Source organism: Oncorhynchus kisutch, linkage group LG28 (genome assembly GCF_002021735.2).
Source record: "Oncorhynchus kisutch isolate 150728-3 linkage group LG28, Okis_V2, whole genome shotgun sequence".
Classification (NCBI taxonomy): Eukaryota; Metazoa; Chordata; class Actinopteri; order Salmoniformes; family Salmonidae; genus Oncorhynchus; species Oncorhynchus kisutch.
Genome location: NC_034201.2, coordinates 17,274,729 through 17,295,205, shown reverse-complemented (window position 1 = coordinate 17,295,205; position 20,477 = coordinate 17,274,729). Strand labels below are relative to the sequence as shown.

The 20,477-nt window shown below is 43.7% G+C and overlaps 1 protein-coding gene across 6 annotated transcripts in view; it reads right to left on the bottom strand.

Moving 5' to 3' along the window:
- The window catches only part of LOC109875657 (transcription initiation factor TFIID subunit 1), a 66,464-nt gene extending 47,617 nt beyond the window's left edge, over positions 1-18,847 (bottom strand). The window contains exons 1-2 of one of the 6 annotated variants that reach the window (XM_031808137.1): positions 18,526-18,847; positions 18,191-18,305 (exon numbers count right to left, since the gene is read on the bottom strand). In XM_031808137.1, the coding sequence (XP_031663997.1) occupies positions 18,191-18,304 (114 nt within the window). In that variant the 5' untranslated portion in view covers position 18,305; positions 18,526-18,847. The remainder of the gene's footprint in view (positions 1-18,190; positions 18,306-18,525) is intronic. The other 5 variants (XM_031808138.1, XM_031808141.1, XM_031808140.1 and 2 more) reach the window with 5 other exon arrangements.
- Positions 18,848-20,477: the final 1,630 nt, after the last annotated feature.

The following is a 20,477-nucleotide window of genomic DNA, read 5'->3' as shown; positions in this document are numbered from 1 at the left end:
TGTTGTGCAGGGATGGGGGAACTCAGCCGGGTTCTCAACTTACTGTTGAGGGTTAGAATAGAAGAATACACAAGGTGCAATTTAGAAATTTGGTTGTGCATCAGAATTGTATCTTTTTATGTCAGTCACTGTTTGTTTTCACTCTCAATCAGATATCATATTAACATGACATAAGTCATAGAAAAATCCACTGCATGACAAAATGTGTAGAATTGCAGCAAATTCACTGTAAAACTGCACATTTTTCCACCCCATGGAAAATTTTGTAGAACTGTGTTATAAAATTGCTAAATATTCTCTTTGGCAAATGGCAAAATTATGTAGAATTGCAGCAAACTTGCTTTAAAATTGAACAAAAAAATTCTCTACGCCCCAAAGCAAAATTTTTACTTTGTACCGATATCAGGTTAGTATCACGATACTCGATACCACCTAAAAAAATACAAGGTATATTAGCCAGTCACAGAACGGCACCTGATCCATACAGATAAATTCAGCTACTGCTCTGTTCAATCGTTCAGACCACCTTTACTCCACACACTAAGATGCGTACAAAGCTCTCCCTCTCCCTCCACTTGGCAAATCTGACCATAATTCTATCCTCCTATTTCATGCTTACAAGCAAAAATGAAAGCAGGAAGCAACCAGTGACTCGGTCTATAAAAACGTGGTCAGATAAAGCAGATGCTAAACTACAGGACTGTTTTGCTAGCACAGACTGGAATATCTTCCAGACAACATTCACACTGAGCTAAAGGCTAGAGCTGCTGCTTTCAAGGGGCGGGACTCTAACTCAGAAGCTTATAAGAAATCCCGCTATGCCCTTTGACGAACCATCAAACAGGCAAAGCGTCAATACAGGACTAAGATCGAATCGTACTACACCGGCTCCGATGCTCGTCGGATGTGGCAGGGCTTGCAAACCATTACAGACTACAAAGGGAAGCACAGCCGAGAGCTGCCCAGTGACACGAGCCTACCAGACGAGCTAAACTACCTTCTTGCTTGCTTCGAGGCAAGTAACATTGAAATATGCATGAGAGCATCAGCTGTTCCGGATGACTGTGTGATCACGCTCTCCGCAGTCGATGTGAGTAAGACCTTTAAACAGGTCAATATTCACAAGGCCGCAGGGCCAGACGGATTAGCAGGATGTGTACTCTGAGCATGTGCTGACCAACTGGTAAGTATCTTCACTGACATTTTCAACCTCTCCCTGTCTGAGTTTGTAATAACATGTTTCAAGCAGACCACCATAGTCCCTGTGCCCAAGAACACTAAGGTAACCTGCTTAAATGACTACTGACGCGTAGCACTCACGTCTGTAGTCATGAAATGCTTTGAAAGCTCACAACACCATTTTCCCAGAAAACCTAGACCCACTCCAATTTGCATACCACACCAAAAGATCCACAGATGATGCAATCTCTATTGCACTCCGCACTGCCCTTTCACACCTGGACAAAAGGAACACCTATGTGAGAATGCTATTCATTGACTACAGCTCAGTGTTCAACACCATGGTGCCCTCAAAGCTCATCACTAAGCTAAGGACCCTGGGACTAAACACTTCCCTGCAACTGGATCCTGGACTTCCTGACGGGCCACCCCCAGGTAGTAAGGGAAGGTAACAACACATCCACCACCCTGATCCTCAACATGGGGGCCCCTCAGGGGTGCATGCTCAGTCCCCTCCTGTACTCTCTGTTCACTCATGACTGCATGGCCAGGCATGACTCCAACACCATCATTAAGTTGGTTGATGACACAACAGTGGTAGGCCTGATAACCGACAACGATGAGAGGGAGGAGGTCAGAGACCTGACCGTGTTGTGCAAGGACAACAACCTCTCCCTCAATGTGATCAAGACATAGGAGATGATTGTGGACTACAGAAAAAGAGGACCGAGCACACCCCCATTCTCATCGACGGGGCTGTAGTTGAGCAGGTTGAGAGCTTCAAGTTCCTTGGTGTCCACATCACCATCAAACTAACATGTTCCAAGCACACCAAGACAGTCATGAAGAGGGCATGACAAAACCTATTCCCCCCCAGGAGCCTGAAAATATTTGGCATGGGTCCTCAGATCTTCAAATGATTTTACAGCTGCAAAATAGAGATCATCCAACCAGTTTGCATAACTGCCTGGCACGGCAACTGCTCGGCCTCTGACCGCAAGGCACTACAGAGGGTCCTCTATACCATGCCGTGTCAGAGGAAGGACCTAAAAATTGTCAAAGATTCCAGCCACCCTAGTCATAGACTGTTCTTTCTGCTACTGCACGACAAGCGGTACCGGAGCGCAAAGTCTATGTCCAAGAGGCTCCTAAATAGCTTGAATGGCTACCCAATCTGGAACGCTGCTGCTACTCTGTGGTCATCCTGTCTGGGTTGGCACCCCCCCTTGGGTTGTGCCATGGCGGAGATCTTTGTGGGCTATACTCGGCCCTGTCTCAGGATGGTAAGTTGGTGGTTGAAGATATCCCTCTAGTGGTGTGGGGGCTGTGCTTTGCCAAAGTGGGTGGGGTTATATCCTTCCTGTTTGGCCCTGTCCGGGGGTGTCCTCAGATGGGTTCACAGTGTCTCCTGACCCCTCCTGTCTCAGCCTCCTGTATTTATGCTGCAGTAGTTTATGTGCCGGGGGGCTAGGGTCAGTTTGTTTTATCTGGAGTACTTCTCCTGTCCTATTCGGTGTCCTGTGTGAATCTAAGTGTGCGTTCTCTAATTCTCTCCTTCTCTCTCTCGGAGGACCTGAGCCCTAGGACCATGCCCCAGGATTACCTGACATGATGACTCCTTGCTGTCCCCAGTCCACCTGGCCGTGCTGCTGCTCCAGTTTCAACTGTTCTGCCTTCTTATTATTCGAACATGCTGGTCATTTATGAACATCTTGGCCATGTTCTGTTATAATCTCCACCCGGCACAGCCAGAAGAGGACTGGCCATCCCACATAGCCTGGTTCCTCTCTAGGTTTCTTTTGGCCTTTCTAGGGAGTTTTTCCTAGCCACCATGCTTCTACACCTGCATTGCTTGCTGTTTGGGGTTTTAGGCTGGGTTTCTGTACAGCACTTTGAGATATCAGCTGATGTACGAAGGGCTATATAAATACATTTGATTTGATGTGCAGTTGCAAACCGTAGTCTGGCTTTTTTTATGGCGGTTTTGGGGCAATTGCTATTTCCTTCAGCGGCCTTTCAAGTTATGTCGATATAGGACTCATTTTACTGTGAATTCCTTCAGCATCTTCACAAGGTCCTTTGAAGGATATAACCCCACCCACTTTGCCAAAGCACAGCCCCCACACCACTAGAGGGATAACTTCAAACACCAACTTACCATCCTGAGACAGGGCCGAGTATAGCCCACAAAGATCTCCGCCATGGCACAACCCAAGGGGGGACAAAGGACACAAAGGACACATGAGGACAAAGATCGTACTTTTCGGGCAAATGTTCTCTGGTCTGATGAAACAAAAATGGAACTGTTTGGCCATAATGACCATCATTATGTTTGGAGAAAGAAAGGGAAGGCTTGCAAGCTGAAGGACACCATCCCAACCGTGAAGCACGGGGGTGGCAGCATCATGTTGTGGGGGTGCTTTGCTGCAGGAAGGACTAGTGCACTTCACAAAATAGATGGCATCATGAGGTAGGAAAATTATGTGGATATATTGAAGCAACATCTCAAGACATCAGTCAGGAAGTTAAAGCTTGGTCGCAAATGGATCTTCCAAATGGACAATGACCCCAAACATACTTCCAAAGTTGTGGGAAAATGGCTTAAGGACAACAAAGTCAAGGTATAGGAGTGGCCATCACAAAGCCCTGACCTCAATCCTGTAGAACATTTGTGGGCAGAACTGAAAAAGCATGTGTGAGCAAGGAGGCCTACAAACCTGACTCAGTTACACCAGCTCTGTCAGGAAGAATGGGCCAAAATTCACCCAACTTATTGTGGGAAGCTTGTGGAAGGCTACCCGAAACCTTTGATCCATGTTAAACAATTAAAGGCAATGGTACCAAATACTAATGCATGTAAACTTCTGACCCACTGGGAATGTGATTAAAGAAATAAAAACTGAAATAAATCCTTCTCTCTACTATTATTCTGACATTTCACATTCTGAAAACAATGTGGTGATCCTAACTGACCTAAGACAGGGAATTTTTACTAGGATTAAATGTCAGGAATTGTGAAAAACTGAGTTTAAATGTATTTGGCTAAGGTGTATGTAAACTTCCGACTTCAACTGTATTACTTCAATTACCTCGACACCGGTACCCCCTGTATACAGTCCCACTATTGTTATTTACTGCTTCTCTTTAATCATTTGTTATTCTTCTCTTTTTTTTCTTCTTAAAACCGCATTGTTGGTGAAAACTTCGAGTGTAGGGGGCAGGATTTTCATTTTTGGCTAAAAAACGTACCCATTTGAAATTGTCTATTTCTCAGGCCCAGAAACTAGAATATGCATATAATTGTCAGATTAGGATAGAAAACACTCTAAAGTTTTATAACAGAACTGATATTGCAGGCGAAAACCTGAGGAAAATCAAACCAGGAAGTGCTGTTTTTCCTGAAAGCGCTCTGTTCCATCGGATGCCTTGCCTCCATTTAAAGGGATATCAACCAGTTTCTTTTTCCTATGGCTTCCTCAAGGTGTCAACAGTCTTGACATAGTCAGAGTGAGCAATGAGCTGTCGCCCACTTGTAGCTATGATGTGGGCGTGCCCCAAGGGTCAATACTGGGGCCCCTCCTGTTCAGCCTGTACATTAATGATCTGCCTTCTGTCTGTACTGGGTCTGAAGTTCAAATGTATGCAGATGATACAGTGATATATGTGCATGCAAAGAGCAAACAACAAGCTGCACAAGAACTCACTACTGTAATGGTCCAGGTTACAAAGTGGCTCAGTGACTCGTGTTTTCATCTCAATGTGAAAAAAACTGTTTGCATGTTCTTCACAAAGAGGGCAACAGATGCTACTGAGCCAGATGTCTATGTGTCAGGGGAGAAGCTCCAGGTGGTATCTGATTTTAAGTACCTTGGCATCATACTTGATTCCAACCTCTCTTTTAAAAAGCATGTGAAAAAGGTAATTCAAATAACCAAATTCAACCTAGCTAATTTCCGATTTATACGAAATTGTTTGACTACAGAGGTAGCAAAACTGTACTTCAAATCTATGATACTCCCCCACTTAACATACTGCTTGACTAGTTGGGCCCAAGCTTGCTGTACAACATTAAAACCTATTCAGTCTGTCTACAAACAGGCTCTCAAAGTGCTTGATAGGAAGCCCAATAGCCATCATCATTGTCACATCCTTAGAAAGCATGAGCTCTTGAGTTGGGAAAATCTTGTGCAATACACCGACGCATGTCTTGTATTCAAGATCCTCAATGGCCTGGCTCCCCCTCCACTCAATATTTTTGTTAAACAGAAAACCCAGACATATGGCAGCAGATCCACAAGGTCTGCCATGAGAGGTGACTGTATAGTTCCCCTAAGGAAAAGCACCTTTAGTAAATCTGCATTCTCTGTGAGAGCTTCCCATGTCTGGAATACACTGCCATCAGACACACATAACTGCACCACATATCACTCTTTCACAAAATGCTTGAAGACATGGCTAAAGGTCAATCAGATTTGTGAACATGGTCCCTAGCTGTGTGTTGCCACTCCATGTTGTCTGTTGTCTGTAGCTTGTGAGGTGTGGAAACACTTTGTTGCTTTTATGAATTTTGTCTTGCTGCTTTTTGTTTTATGCTGCTCTGTCTGTATGCTACGTCTTGCTTGTCCTATGTTGCTCTGTCTGTATGCTATGTCTTGCTTGTTCTATGTTGCTATTGTCTATATTGTAATTGTTTTTAATAACCTGCCCAGGGACTGCGGTTGAAAATTTGCCGGTTGGCTAAAACCGGCACTTTTACTGAAATGTTGATTAATGTGCACTGTCCCTGTAAAAATAAAAATAAACTCAACTCAACTCAGTTTCAGGCCTTTATTTAGAAAAATGAGCGAGAAAGATAACATTGCGTCAGTGGATAGCTGGGTGTTCGCAGAGTTTTGCTTGCGCAACAGTGGGGCAACCATTGTCTCTCCCTCTCCTATTGAAAAAGCGACAGTCCAGGTTGATATATTATTGATTATATATTTTAAAAAACAACCTGAGGATTGATTATAAAAAACATTTGACATGTTTCTGTGGACATTACGGATACTATTTGGAATTTTCGTCTGCGATGTCGTGACCGCTCGAGCCTGTGGATTTCTGAACATAATGCGCCAAACAAATGGAGGTATTTTGGATATAAAAATAATCTTTATGGAACAAAAGGAACATTTATTGTGTAACTGGGAGTCTCGTGAGTGCAAACATCCGACGATCATCAAAGGTAAGCGATTTAATCTATTGCTTTTCTGACTTTTGTGACCAATCTACTTGGCTGCTAGTGTTTGTAATATTTTGTTTACTGAGAGAGATGTTCTTACATAAACGCTTGTTTTGCTTTCGCCGAAAAGCTGTATTGAAATCTGACACGCCAGGTGGATTAACAACAAGCTAAGCTGTGTTTTGCTATATTGCACTTGTGATTTCATGAAAATTTAATATTTTTAGTAATTTAATTTGGCGCACTGAAATTCAGTTGGAGTTGCTGAAAATGATCCCGCTAAAGGGATGGGTGCGTGAAGAAGTTAAAAACCTCTCTGAGATATGTGCGACGGTAGCGTCCCACCTTGCCAACAGCCAGTTAAAGTGGGGCGCCAAATTCAAAACAACAAAAATCTCATAATTAAAATTCCTCAAGCATACAAGTATTTTACACAATTTTAAAGATACAATTCTCGTTAATCCAGCCACAGTGTCTGATTTCAAAAATGCTTTACAGCAAAAGCACCACAATTATGTTAGATCACCACCAACTCACAGAAAAACACAGCCATTTTTCCAGCCAAAGAGAGGAGTCACAAAAAGCACAAAGAGGTAAAAATTAAATCACTAACCTTCATGTTACACAATACATGTATGTTTTGTTCGATAAAGTGCATATTTATATAAAAAAATCTCATTTTACATTGGCGCGTTATGTTCAGTAGTTCTGAAACATGCGGTGATTGTGCAGAGAGCCACATCTATTTACAGAAATACTCATTATAAATGTTGATGCAAATACAAGTGTTATACATGGAATTAGAGATAAACTTCTCCTTTAATGCAACCGCTGTGTCAGATTTCAAAAAAACTTTACAGAAAAAGCTAACCATGCAATAATCTGAGTACAGTGTTCAGACAACAAAGCAGCCAAAAAGATATCTGCCATATTGGGTGGTCAACATTAGTCAGAAATAGCATTATAAATATTCACTTACCTTTAATGATCTTCATCAGAATGCACTCCCAGGAATCACAGTTCCACAATAAATGTTGGTTTTGTTCGATAATGTCCATCATTTATGTCCAAATAACTTCTTTTGTTAGGGCGTTTGGTAAACAAATCCAAAAGCGAGTTCAGGTCCAGTCGAACGTCGGACGAAAAGTTCAAAAGGTCCCGTTACAGCCCGTAGAAACTTGTCAAACTAAGTATAGAATCAATCTTTAGGATGTTTTTATCATAAATCTCCAATAATGTTCCAACCGGAGAATTCCATTGTCTGTAGAAAAGCATTGGAACGAGAGCTAACTCTCATGACCGCGCCTCAGAGCCTGTGGCACTCTGCCAGACACCTGGCTCATTCCTCTCTCATTCGGCCCCACCTCACAGTACATGCATCAAACAAAGTTCTAAAGACTGTTGACATCTAGTGGAAGCCTTAGTAAGTGCAACATAACCAATATCCCACTGTATCTACAATAGGGGCTGAGTTAAAAAACTACAAGCCTCAGATTTCCCACTTTCTGGTTGGATTTTTCTCAGGTTTTTGCCTGCCATATGAGTTATGTTATACTCACAGACATCATTCAAACAGTTTTACAAACTTCAGAGTGTTTTCTATCAAATACTACTAATAATATGCATATATTAGTATCTGGGACAGAGTAGCAGGCAGTTTACTCTGGGCACCTTATTCATCCAAGCTACTCAATACTGCCCCCCCGTCACCAAGAAGTTAAGGGCTTGTAAGTAAGTTACATTTCACTGTAAACTCTACACCTGTTGTATTCGATTTGATTTGGTTTGAATCCAGGCTGCATCACATCCGGCTGTGATTGCGAGTCCAATAGGGCGGCGCACAATTGGCCCAGTGTCGTCCAGGTTTGGCAGGGTTAGGCCATCATTGTAAATAAGAATGAGTTATTAACTGACTTGCCTAGTTAAATAAAGGTTAAATAAATAAATTAAATAAACTGACCAGCAGACAGTGTAGTGGTTTCTCTTCCATAGACAACCTTGTCCAAATGAAAACCTTTGCCTGCGTTTACAAGTTATTTCTATAAAAACGAAATATTGATCTCCAAGGGGAGCCTATTCCATAGACAAATGCATGTATAGAAAAAAGGTGCTCCTCGCAGTACTGTTTACTCTTGCGATTTTACAAGACATAACACTAGCTCTGGTATTGTAACTGTGCTGGTTGACTAGAGATTGGACATTGGGAGGTAATATGCTGGGAAGCGGTGTATGGTGTGCTCGCCTTCTAAGTCTGACCAGTAGGCCGCTCCGTCTGCCTTCCCTGCAGAGACCGCCTTGTTTAGGATTGGCCTCTGAGATAAGATCCCACGTCCAGGGTGGAGGTCCGAACAAAGGATCCACTTTGGGAAAGTCGTATTCCTGGTCATAATGTTGGTAAATTGACATTGCTTTTATATTCAATAGTTCTTCCCGGCTGTATGTAATTAACACTTGAGATTTTCTGGGCTAACAATGTAAGAAATAACACATAAAAAAAACAAATTACTGCAGTTTCCTAAGGACCTGAAGCGAGGCAACCATCTCTGTCGGCGCCATCTGACAGAGATGGTTGTATTGAATTACTGAATTACTGTTTTGGCAGATTTCACGGGCCTACAGACGACAAACAATCTGTTTCCCTTTCATTTGGGACTTATTTTGTTGTACTGATCAACATTAGCATAGAAATAACTTATATGATAAAAGTCTCTTTAACCAGCTATGTAATTCACGAGGCAAGTGGGGTGCGGCCTGTCACAGCCCTATTCACACACACTGACAGTTCACTGAGAAAATAGATAACCTTTGGCTGATGGAACGACGAAATGGAGAGACCGATTAAGTGAATGAATAAAGTTTTCGGTGGTAATCAGCTTTGAAATCAGCACATTTTGCGTTATGGTTTGCATATCATCACAAAGTACTAGGGTAGTGATTTGATGTTCACTTAAGCTGTAAGCTAGCAAGAAAAGATTACAAAGCTGGAAACTACCGGCGGTATCTTGTTGCATTGTTCTCATCTGTATGGACATTGTTTACATTTTTCTACAAGCCGTGACACATTATTCAACTGTGTTAACTTCTGTGCAGCATGAGTGGGGAGCTAACATGATGCAGCCCAGACTCTCAGTACAGGCTAGCAGTGAGTAGGTGGAGCTAACATGATGCAGCCCAGACTCTCAGTACAGGCTAGCAGTGAGTAGGTGGAGCTAACATGATGCAGCCCAGACTCCCAGTGGAGGCTAGCAGTGAGTAGGTGGAGCTAACATGATGCAGCCCAGACTCCCAGTGGAGGCTAGCAGTGAGTAGGTGGAGCTAACATGATGCAGCCCAGACTCCCAGTGGAGGCTAGCAGTGAGTAGGTGGAGCTAACATGATGCAGCCCAGACTCTCAGTGCAGGCTAGCAGTGGGTAGGTGGAGCTAACATGATGCAGCCCAGACTCCCAGTGCAGGCTAGCAGTGAGTAGGTGGAGCTAACATGATGCAGCCAGACTCCCAGTGGAGGCTAGCAGTGAGTAGGTGGAGCTAACATGATGCAGCCCAGACTCCCAGTGGAGGCTAGCAGTGAGTAGGTGGAGCTAACATGATGCAGCCCAGACTCCCAGTGGAGGCTAGCAGTGAGTAGGTGGAGCTAACATGATACAGCCCAGACTCCCAGTGGAGGCTAGCAGTGAGTAGGTGGAGCTAACATGATGCAGCCCAGACTCCCAGTGGAGGCTAGCAGTGAGTAGGTGGAGCTAACATGATGCAGCCCAGACTCCCAGTGGAGGCTAGCAGTGAGTAGGTGGAGCTAACATGATGCAGCCCAGACTCCCAGTGGAGGCTAGCAGTGAGTAGGTGGAGCTAACATGATGCAGCCCAGACTCTCAGTGCAGGCTAGCAGTGGGTAGGTGGAGCAGGCACGTGGCAGGCCTTGCGCAATAAGGGGACATCGGCTGCGCTGATAGAGTTGATACGTGGGACACATTTTGACAGAAGTATAGAAAGTAATAACAATTGGAATACCGAACTGTTTTTTCTGTTCTAGCATCGAAAAAATAACCTAAGTTTCAGTATACCGTACAACACTAGCAGATTGCATGAAAGCGAACGCTAAAACTCCACTGTCAAGAGGGGGGCAGCTAAAAGGTTTTGCTCACAAATGTCAGTTAGGGCTAGGGGTGTGAACATGTGTGTGTGTGATATATATATATATATATATATATACACATATACACACACACATATACAGTGGGGGAAAAAAGTATTTAGTCAGCCACCAATTGTGCAAGTTCTCCCACTTAAAAAGATGAGGCCTATAATTTTCATCATAGGTACACTTCAACTATGACAGACAAAATGAGAAAAAAATTCCAGAAAATCACATTGTATGTTTTTTAATGAATTTATTTGCAAATTATGGTGGAAAATAAGTATCTCAATACTTTGTTATATACCCTTTGTTGGCAATGACAGATGTCAAACGTTTTCTGTAAGTCTTCACAAGGTTTTCACACACTGTTGCTGGTATTTTTGCCCATTCCTCCATGCAGATCTCCTCTAGATCAGTGATGTTTTGAGGCTGTTGCTGGGTAACACAGACTTTCAACTCCCTCCAAAGATGTTCTATGGGGTTGAGATCTGGAGACTGGCTAGGCCACTCCAGGACCTTGAAATGCTTCTTACGAAGTCACTCCTTCGTTGCCCGGGCGGTGTGTTTTGGATCATTGTCATGCTGAAAGACCCAGCCACGTTTCATCTTCAATGCCCTTGCTGACGGAAGGAGGTTTTCACTCAAAATCTCACGATACATGGCTCCATTCATTCTTTCCTTTACACGGAGCAGTCGTCCTGGTCCCTGTGCAGAAAAACAGCCACAAAGCATGATGTTTCCACCCCCATGCTTCACAGTAGGTATGATGTTCTTTGGATGCAACTCAGCATTCTTTGTCCTCCAAACACAACGAGGTGAGTTTTTACCAAAAAGTTATATTTTGGTTTCATCTGACCATATGACATTCTCCCAATCTTCTTCTGGATCATCCAAATGCTCTCTAGCAAACTTCAGACGGGCCTGGACATGTACTGGCTTAAGCAGGGGGACACGTCTGGCACTGCAGGATTTGAGTCCCTGGCGGCGTAGTGTGTTACTGATGGTAGGCTTTGTTACTTTGGTCCCAGCTCTCTACAGGTCATTCACTAGGTCCCCCCATGTGGTTCTGGGATTTTTGCTCACTGTTCTTGTGATCATTTTGACCCCACGGGGTGAGATCTTGCGTGGAGCCCCAGATCGAGGGAGATTATCAGTGGTCTTGTATGTCTTCCATTTCCTAATAATTGCTCCCACAGTTGATTTCTTCAAACCAAGCTGCTTACCTATTGCAGATTCAGTCTTCCTAGCCTGGTGCAGGTCTACAATTTTGTTTCTGGTGTCCTTTGACAGCTCTTTGGTCTTGGCCATAGTGGAGTTTGGAGTGTGACTGTTTAAGGTTGTGGACAGGTGTCTTTTATACTGATAACAAGTTCAAACAGGTGCCATTAATACAGGTAACGAGTGGAGAACAGAGGAGCCTCTTAAAGAAGAAGTTCCGGGTCTGTGAGAGCCAGAAATCTTGCTTGTTTGTAGGTGACCAAATACTTATTTTCCACCATAATTTGCAAATAAATTCATAAAAAATCCTACAATGTGATTTTCTGACAAAGAAAATCTTATTTTGTCCTTCATAGTTGAAGTGTACCTATGATAAAATTACAGGCCTCTCTCATATTTTTAAGTGGGAGAACATGCACAATTGGTGGCTGACTAAATACTTTTTTGCCCCACTGTATGTATGTATGTATGTATGTATGTACGTATGTATGTATGTATGTATGTATGTATGTATGTATGTATGTATGTATGTATGTATGTATGTATGTATGTATGTATGTATATATATATATACATATATATATATATATACACACACACACACACACTGCTCCAAAAAATAAAGGGAACACTAAAATAACACATCCTAGATCTGAATGAATGAAATATTCTTATTAAATACTTTTTTCTTTACATAGTTGAATGTGCTGACAACAAAATCACACAAAAATTATCAATGGAAATCAAATGTATCAACCCTTGGAGGTCTGGATTTGGAGTCACACTCAAAATTAAAGTGGAAAACCACACTACAGGCTGATCCAACTTTGATGTAATGTCCTTAAAACAAGTCAAAATGAGGCTCAGTAGTGTGTGTGGCCTCCACGTGCCTGTATGACCTCCCTACAACGCCTTGCTCCTGATGAGGTGGCGGATGGTCTCCTGAGGGATCTCCTCCCAGACCTGGACTAAAGCATCCATGGAGCGAGACATGATGTCCCAGATGTGCTCAATTGGATTCAGGTCTGGGGAACGGGCGGGCCAGTCCATAGCATCATTGCCTTCCTCTTGCAGGAACTGCTGACACACTCCAGCCACATGATGTCTAGCATTGTCTTGCATTAGGAGGAACCCAGGGCCAACCGCACCAGCATATGGTCTCACAAGGGGTCTGAGGATCTCATCTCGGTACCTAATGGCAGTCAGGCTACCTCTGGCGAGCACATGGAGGGCTGTGCGGCCCCCCAAAGAAATCCCACCCCACACCATGACTGACCCACTGCCAAACCGGTCATGCTGGAGGATGTTGCAGGCAGCAGAACGTTCTCCACGGCGTCTCCAGACTCTGTCACATGTGCTCAGTGTGAACCTGCTTTCATCTGTGAAGAGCACAGGGCGCCAGTGGCGAATTTGCCAATCTTGGTGTTCTCTGGCAAATGCCAAACGTCCTGCACGGTGTTGGAATGTAAGCACAACCCCCACCTGTGGACGTCGGGCCCTCATACCACCCTCATGGAGTCTGTTTATGACTGTTTGAGCAGACACATTCACATTTGTGGCCTGCTGGAGGCCATTTTGCTGGGCTCTGACAGTGCTCCTCCTGCACCTCCTTGCACAAAGGCGGAGGTAGCGGTCCTGCTGCTGGGTTGCTGCCCTCCTACGGCCTCCTCCACATCTCCTGATGTACTGGCCTGTCTCCTGGTAGCGCCTCCATGCTCTGGACACTACGCTGACAGACCCAGGAAACCTTCTTGCCACAGCTCGCATTGATGTTCCATCCTGGATGAGCCACTTGTGTGGGTTGTAGACTCCGTCTCATGCTACCACTAGAGTGAAAGCACCGCCAGCATTCAAAAGTGACCAAAACATCAGCCAGGAAGCATAGGAACTGAGAAGTGGTCTGTGGTCACCACCTGCAGAACCACTCCTTTATTGGGGGTGTCTTGCTAATTGCCTATAATTTCCACCTGTTGTCTATTCCATTTGCACAACAGTATGTGAAATTTATTGTCAATCAGTGTTGCTTCCTAAGTGGACAGTTTGATTTCACAGAAGTGTGATTGACTTGGAGTTACATTGTGTTGTTTAAGTGTTCCCTTTTTTGAGCAGTATATATATATATATATATTTATGAAATTGGGATCTTTCCCCCTCTCCCCTCCTAGAGGACCTGAGCCCTAGGACTATGACTCAGGCACAGCCAGGATAGGCCTCCACTTAGAGCCTGGTTCCCCTCTAGGTATCTTCCTAGGTTCCAGCCTTTCTAGGGAGTTTTTCCTTAACACCGTGCTTCTACATCTGCATTGCTTGCTCCAAAGGGTTTTAGGCTGGGTTTCTGTATAAGCTCTTTGTGACATCTGCTGATGTAAAAAGGGCTTTATAAAATCAATTTGATTGATTCATGTTTCACGTAGATGTAGAAAGTAAACCGCATAGTGGGTCAATTTCCGCAAAAACCAAGAGCTCTGAAGCATGATGCTCAACTTCTCTGCTGTTTTGATATCCCTGGCTACCACACTGTGAACAGTATGAAGCAAACACATGCACATGCGCAGATACTGTGTGTGACTGTGTGAGAGTGAAGTGTTGAACCTCGCTCATCCTAATATCCTAGCCTCTTCATTAATGATAGGCCCTGCTTCACTGTAGTTGCGAGACATTGCAAGCCAATAAATTGTGAGATACAGCATTTCATTGCGAGATACAGCTATTGATTACCAATAGATTGGCCTAGTGCACAGTTCTGACTGCCAACCTGCCTATACTGTGCTCCTCCCCTCTCTGTCCATCCCTCGCTAGCTATGAAAGATGAGAGTTTTTGTGTTCTAGGAAGTACAGCAACTAATTAGACTCCTCCAGTGCTTGACCTGGACTGAAATACGAGCGCGTACTCATTTTTTGGGCCGTTATTGTTTACATTTAGGAGCTCCACAATACTTTTGGGCAAATATTCTAGATTAATTAAATAAGAGGAACGGGAGCTCAAGCAGTAGAAAATGTGAGGTGCCGGTACCCAGCCCCCGGTGAGCTACTGCTCAAGTCACGCACTGGTCTCCTCCGTTCCAAAAATATTGAATCTTAGGAGTCGATTCCTTGCAGAGTTTAATCTTGACACTAAGAAATTGGAGTTGACACCTGGAGTCGAGGAATCGACTCTCCACTACTCTGCCAACCCTGATGTCCTTGCCGTGTCTGAATCCTGGCTTAGGAAGACCACCAAAAATTCTGAGATTTCCATACCCAACTATAACACTTTCCGTCAAGATATAACTGCCAAAGGGGGAGGAGTTGCAATCTAGTGCAGAGATAGCCTGCAAAGTTCGGTCATACTTTCCAGGTCTATGCCCAAACAGTTCGAACTTCACATATTAAAAATTAATCTCTCCAGAAATAAGTCTCTCACTTTTGCCGCCTGCTACCGACCCCCCTCAGCTCCCAGCTGGTGCCCTGGACACCATCTGTGAATTGATCACCCCCCATCTAGCTTCAGAGTTTGTTCTGTTAGGTGACCTAAACTGGGATATGCTTAACACCCCGGCAGTCCTACAATCTAAGCTAGATGCCCTCAATCTCACACAAATCATCAATGAACCCACCAGGTACAACCCTAAATCCGTAAACATGGGCACCCTAATAGACATTATCCTGACCAACTTGCCCTCCAAATACACCTCTGCTGTCTTCAATCAGGATCTCAGCGATCAGTGCCTCATTGCCTGTATCCGCTATGGGTCCGCGGTCAAACGACCCCCCTCATCACTGTCAAACGCTCCCTAAAACACTTCTGCGAGCAGGCCTTTCTAATCGACCTGGCCCGGGTATCCTGGAAGGATATTGACCTCATCCCGTCAGTTGAGGATGCCTGGTCATTCTTTAAAAGTAACTTCCTCACCAACTTAGACAAGCATGCTCCATTCAAAAAATGCAGAACTAAGAACAGATATAGCCCTTGGTTCACTCCAGACCTGACTGCCCTCGACCAGCACAAAAACATCCTGTGGCGGACTGCAATAGCATCGAATAGTCCCCGCGATATGCAACTGTTCAGGGAAGTCAGGAACCAATACACGCAGTCAGTCAGGAAAGCAAAGGCCAGCTTTTTCAAGCAGAAATTTGCATCCTGTAACTCTAACTGCAAAAAGTTCTGGGACACTGTAAAGTCCATGGAGAACAAGAGCACCTCCTCCCAGCTGCCCACTGCACTGAGGCTAGGTAACACAGTCACCACCGATAAATCCATGATAATTGAAAACGTCAACAAGCATTTCTCAACGGCTGGCCATGCCTTCCTCCTGGCTACTCCAACCTCGGCCAATAGCTATGCCCCCCCCCCCCCCCTCCAGGGAGACACCCTGGACCCAAACTGTTACAGACCTGTTACAGCAGTCTTCATCACCCTGGCCAAGGCTTTCGACTCTGTCAATCACCATATTCTTATCGGCAGACTCAGTAGCCTCGGTTTTTCTAATGACTGCCTCGCCTGGTTCACCACTACTTCTCTGATAGAGTTCAGTGTGTCAAATCGGAGGGCATGTTGTCCGGTCCTCTGGCAGTCTCTATGGGGGTACCACAGGGTTCAATTCTCGGGCCGACTCTTTTCTCTGTATATATCAATGATGTTGCTCCTGCTGCGGCCGATTCCCTGATCCACCTCTACGCAGACGACACCATTCTGTATACTTCTTGCCCTTCCTTGGACACTGTGCTATCTAACCTCCAGACGAGATTCAATGCCATACAACACTCCTTCCATGGCCTCCAACTGCTCTTAAACACTAGTAAAACCAAATGCATGCTTTTCAACCGTTCGCTGCCTGCACCCGCACGTCCGACTAGCATCACCACCCTGGCTGGGTCCGACCTAGAATATGTGGACATCTATAAGTACCTAGGTGTCTAGCTAGACTGCAGACTCTCCTTCCAGACTCATATCAAACATCTCCAATCCAAAATCAAATCTAGAGTCGGCTTTCTATTTCGCAACAAAGCCTCCTTCACTCACGCCTCAAAACTTACCCTAGTAAAACTGACTATCCTGCCGATCCTCGACTTCGGCGATGTCATCTACAAAATAGCTTCCAATACTCTACTCAGCAAACTGGATGCAGTTTATCACAGTGCCATCCGTTTTGTTACTAAAGCACCCTATACCACCCACCACTGCGACCTGTATGCTCTAGTCGGCTGTCCCTCGCTACATGTTCGTCGCCAGACCCACTGGCTCCAGGTCATCTACAAGTCTATGCTAGGTAAAGCTCCGCCTTATCTCAGTTCACTGGTCACGATGGCAACACCCACCCGTAGCACGCGCTCCAGCAGGTGTATCTCACTGATCATCCCTAAAGCCAAAATCTCATTTGGCCGCCTTTCCTTCCAGTTCTCTGCTGCCTGCGACTGGAACGAATTGCAAAAATCTCTGAAGTTGGAGACTTTTATCTCCCTCACCAATTTTAAACATCTGCCATCTGAGCTGCTAACCGATCGCTGCAGCTGTACATAGTCCATCGGTATATAGCCCACCCAATTTACCTACCTCATCCCTATAGTTTTTATTGTATTTACTTTTCTGCTCTTTTGCACACCAGTATCTCTACCTGCACATGTTCATCTGATCATTTATCACTCCAGTGTTAATCTGCTAAATTGTAACTATTCACTCCTATGGCCTATTTATTGCCTACCTCCTCATGCCTTTTGCACACAATGTATATAGATTATTTTTTTCTACTATGTTATTGACTTGTTTATTGTTTACTCCATGTGTAACTCTGTGTTGTTGTCTGTTCACACTGCTATGCTTTATCTTGGCCAGGTCGCAGTTGCAAATGAGAACTTGTTCTCAACTAGCCTACCTGGTTAAATAAAGGTGAAATAAAAATAAATCAATAAAATGTCATCATTGTTAACAGTCTGAAAAATGGCAGAGAAAGGCAAGCGACAGCAGTGAAGTCCTGTATGGCAATACTCTAATTCTAATACTAAATTCTCCACCATAATTTGCAAATAAATCCATTAAAAATCCTACAATGTGATTTCCTGGATTTTTTTCTCCCTCATTTTGTCTGTCATAGTTGAAGTGTACCTATGATGAGAATTACAGGCAGGCCTCTCATCTTTTTAAGTGGGAGAACTTGCACAATTGGTGGCTGACTAAATACTTTTTTGCCCCACTGTATGTTTAAAAGTTAAGCATTTTTTTCTATCACATCCCTACTCTGGGTCCCCAAATGGCTAGGGCTGCTAGGGCTAGGACTGCATATATGAGTACGGATGTAGCTATGCAGACCCCTCAGCCAATGCGGCCCTTCATGATGAGTTCAGACTTTTTGTGAACTCATCATGTGGATTGCCCATTCCTGCTTTAATGTATGCATTCAAAACAGTTGTGTTTTTTTGCACTCTATGCAGAGTGTTTTCCTCTTGTAACAAAGTAATCACTCACAGTGTCCAGCACGCTGTCTCCTTCCAGCTGACCATCTTCATTGATGTTCCCGAAGAGGAAGCCAGTGAGAGAGAAGGGACGGTCTTGGTCTTCATCACTGTCTGAGTCCGACATCCTGAGAGAAACATTTACTGATCAATTAGTCATATCAATGTGTGATTCGTAGATTCTCTCTTACATTGTTTATTTAGTCCTTACTTGTCAGGAGAAATGGAAAGCAGTTAAAGGGGGTGTCAATGACATTCATGCATGCATGATCACAGCAAATGGGATGGAATGACAGACAGGAGTTGCATGCAACAAAAAAAAATGGTCTGTTGAAGGTTTAATCTTACCTTGCGCTACTTTTACTCAGTTAGGAAGGCCAGTTGGCCTCGGGTTGAGGCCAGCTTGATAATATCTTCGGACCCTAACCGAAGTTTAGCTTAGCAAGCTAACGTTAGCCATAACACCCTATGCGATCTCCTTTCACTACGCCATTATCCACACGGAGTAAAATGGTGAGTACGCTTGCACGTAGTCTAAAGTAATTCACAGGACCGTTATTTGGAAAGAAAATGTAAAGGTTTAATTTATTTTCAAGTGTAGTCCATGCAGACAACACCAACCAACACTGGTGAGATTGTTCAATGCGCGTGCGCATAATTCATTTCCGTCCCATGAAGGATTGCCCCCCGGCAGTTGTTTTCCTTTGGCGCGTGATGTGTCGCCATCTACAGGATAGCGTATATGATTATTTTTGTACAGGGCCGTTCAATGCAAGCCACTGACTGTGAAGATAGTGTAGTAACACACTGACACACGTGATCAAAACAACATGATTAGTGTTGTTGTTACCTGATGTGACCTGACCTGACTCCTAGCCGTTAAGAAGTAACTAAGCTCACTGGTCTGAGAAAGAGAGCAAACATCCTTGGCTTGAGGTGTCTCTGCCTTTATGACAGTGTCTTGCAACATTTATTCTATTGTTCCCACTAATAATCTTCTGTGACAAACACCAGGGCAAGAGCCCAGTCAGCCATGCCCATCTCACAAAGCAAAGTGACAATGAGATGTTTGTGTACATTTTTGTCATTTAGCAGACACTCTTATCCAGAGTGACTTACAGGGGCAATTAGGGTTAAATGCCTTGCTCAAGGGCACATTGACATATTTATCACCTAGGGAATTCAAACCAGCAACCTTTTGGTAACTGGCCCAACCTCTTAACCACTAGGCTACCAGCATTACAGTAGTGTAACAGCAAGGTAGGATGTAAGATTGTTCAATGAGAATGCACTGCATCTACTCCCTCTGTCTTTTGTTGTGGGCTTTGAGCAAACTGTAAAACAAAATCACAGAATATATTGAAAATGTCACAGACTATCTTGAAAGTGCTATTTAAAAAAAAAAATCTGGTGACTTCCCCTTGCTGGCTCTGTCAATAGAGGTGCTGAATGCTCCTCCTGTTCATAGAAAATGTGTATATTCTCATATTTAATCATTTTATCTGCGGAGGTGAGGTTTTCATCATTCAGTAGTGCCTCAAATACAGTGCCTTCAGAAAGTATTCATACCCCTTGACTTATTCTACATTCTGTTGTGTTACAGCCAGAATTCCTAATTGATTAAATAGATTGTTTTCTCACCCAGCTACACACAATACCCCATAATTAGAAACTGAAAACATTTTTGTAGGATTTTTTCCAAATGTATTGACAATTTAATACAGAAATATCAAATTTACTTAAGTATTCACACCCCTGAATCAATACTTTGTAGAAGCACCTTTGGCAGTGATTACAGCTGTGAGTCTTTCTTAGTAAATCTCTAATAGGTTTCCACACCTGGATTGTGCAACATTTGCCCATTTTCCTTTTCAAAATTCTTCAAGCTGTCAAAATGGTTGTTGATCATTGCTAGATAGACATTTTCAGGTCTTGCCATAGATTTTCAAGTAGATTTAAGTCAAAACTGTAACGAAGTTACATTCATTGTCTTCTTGGTAAACAACTCTAGATTTGGCCTTGTGTTTTAGGCTATTGTCCTGCTGAAAGGTGAATTTGTCTCCGTGTCTGGTGGAAATCAGACTGAAGGATTAGGATTTGGCCTGTGCTTAGCTCCATTCCATGTATTTTATATCCTGAAAAATGATTACAAGCATACCCATAACATGATGTAGCCACCACAATGCTTGGAAATATGGAGAGTGGTACTCAGTAATGTGTTGGATTGGATTTGTCCCAAAAATAACACGTTGTATTCACGGCAAAAAGTGAATTGCTTTGCCATATTTTTTGCAGTATTA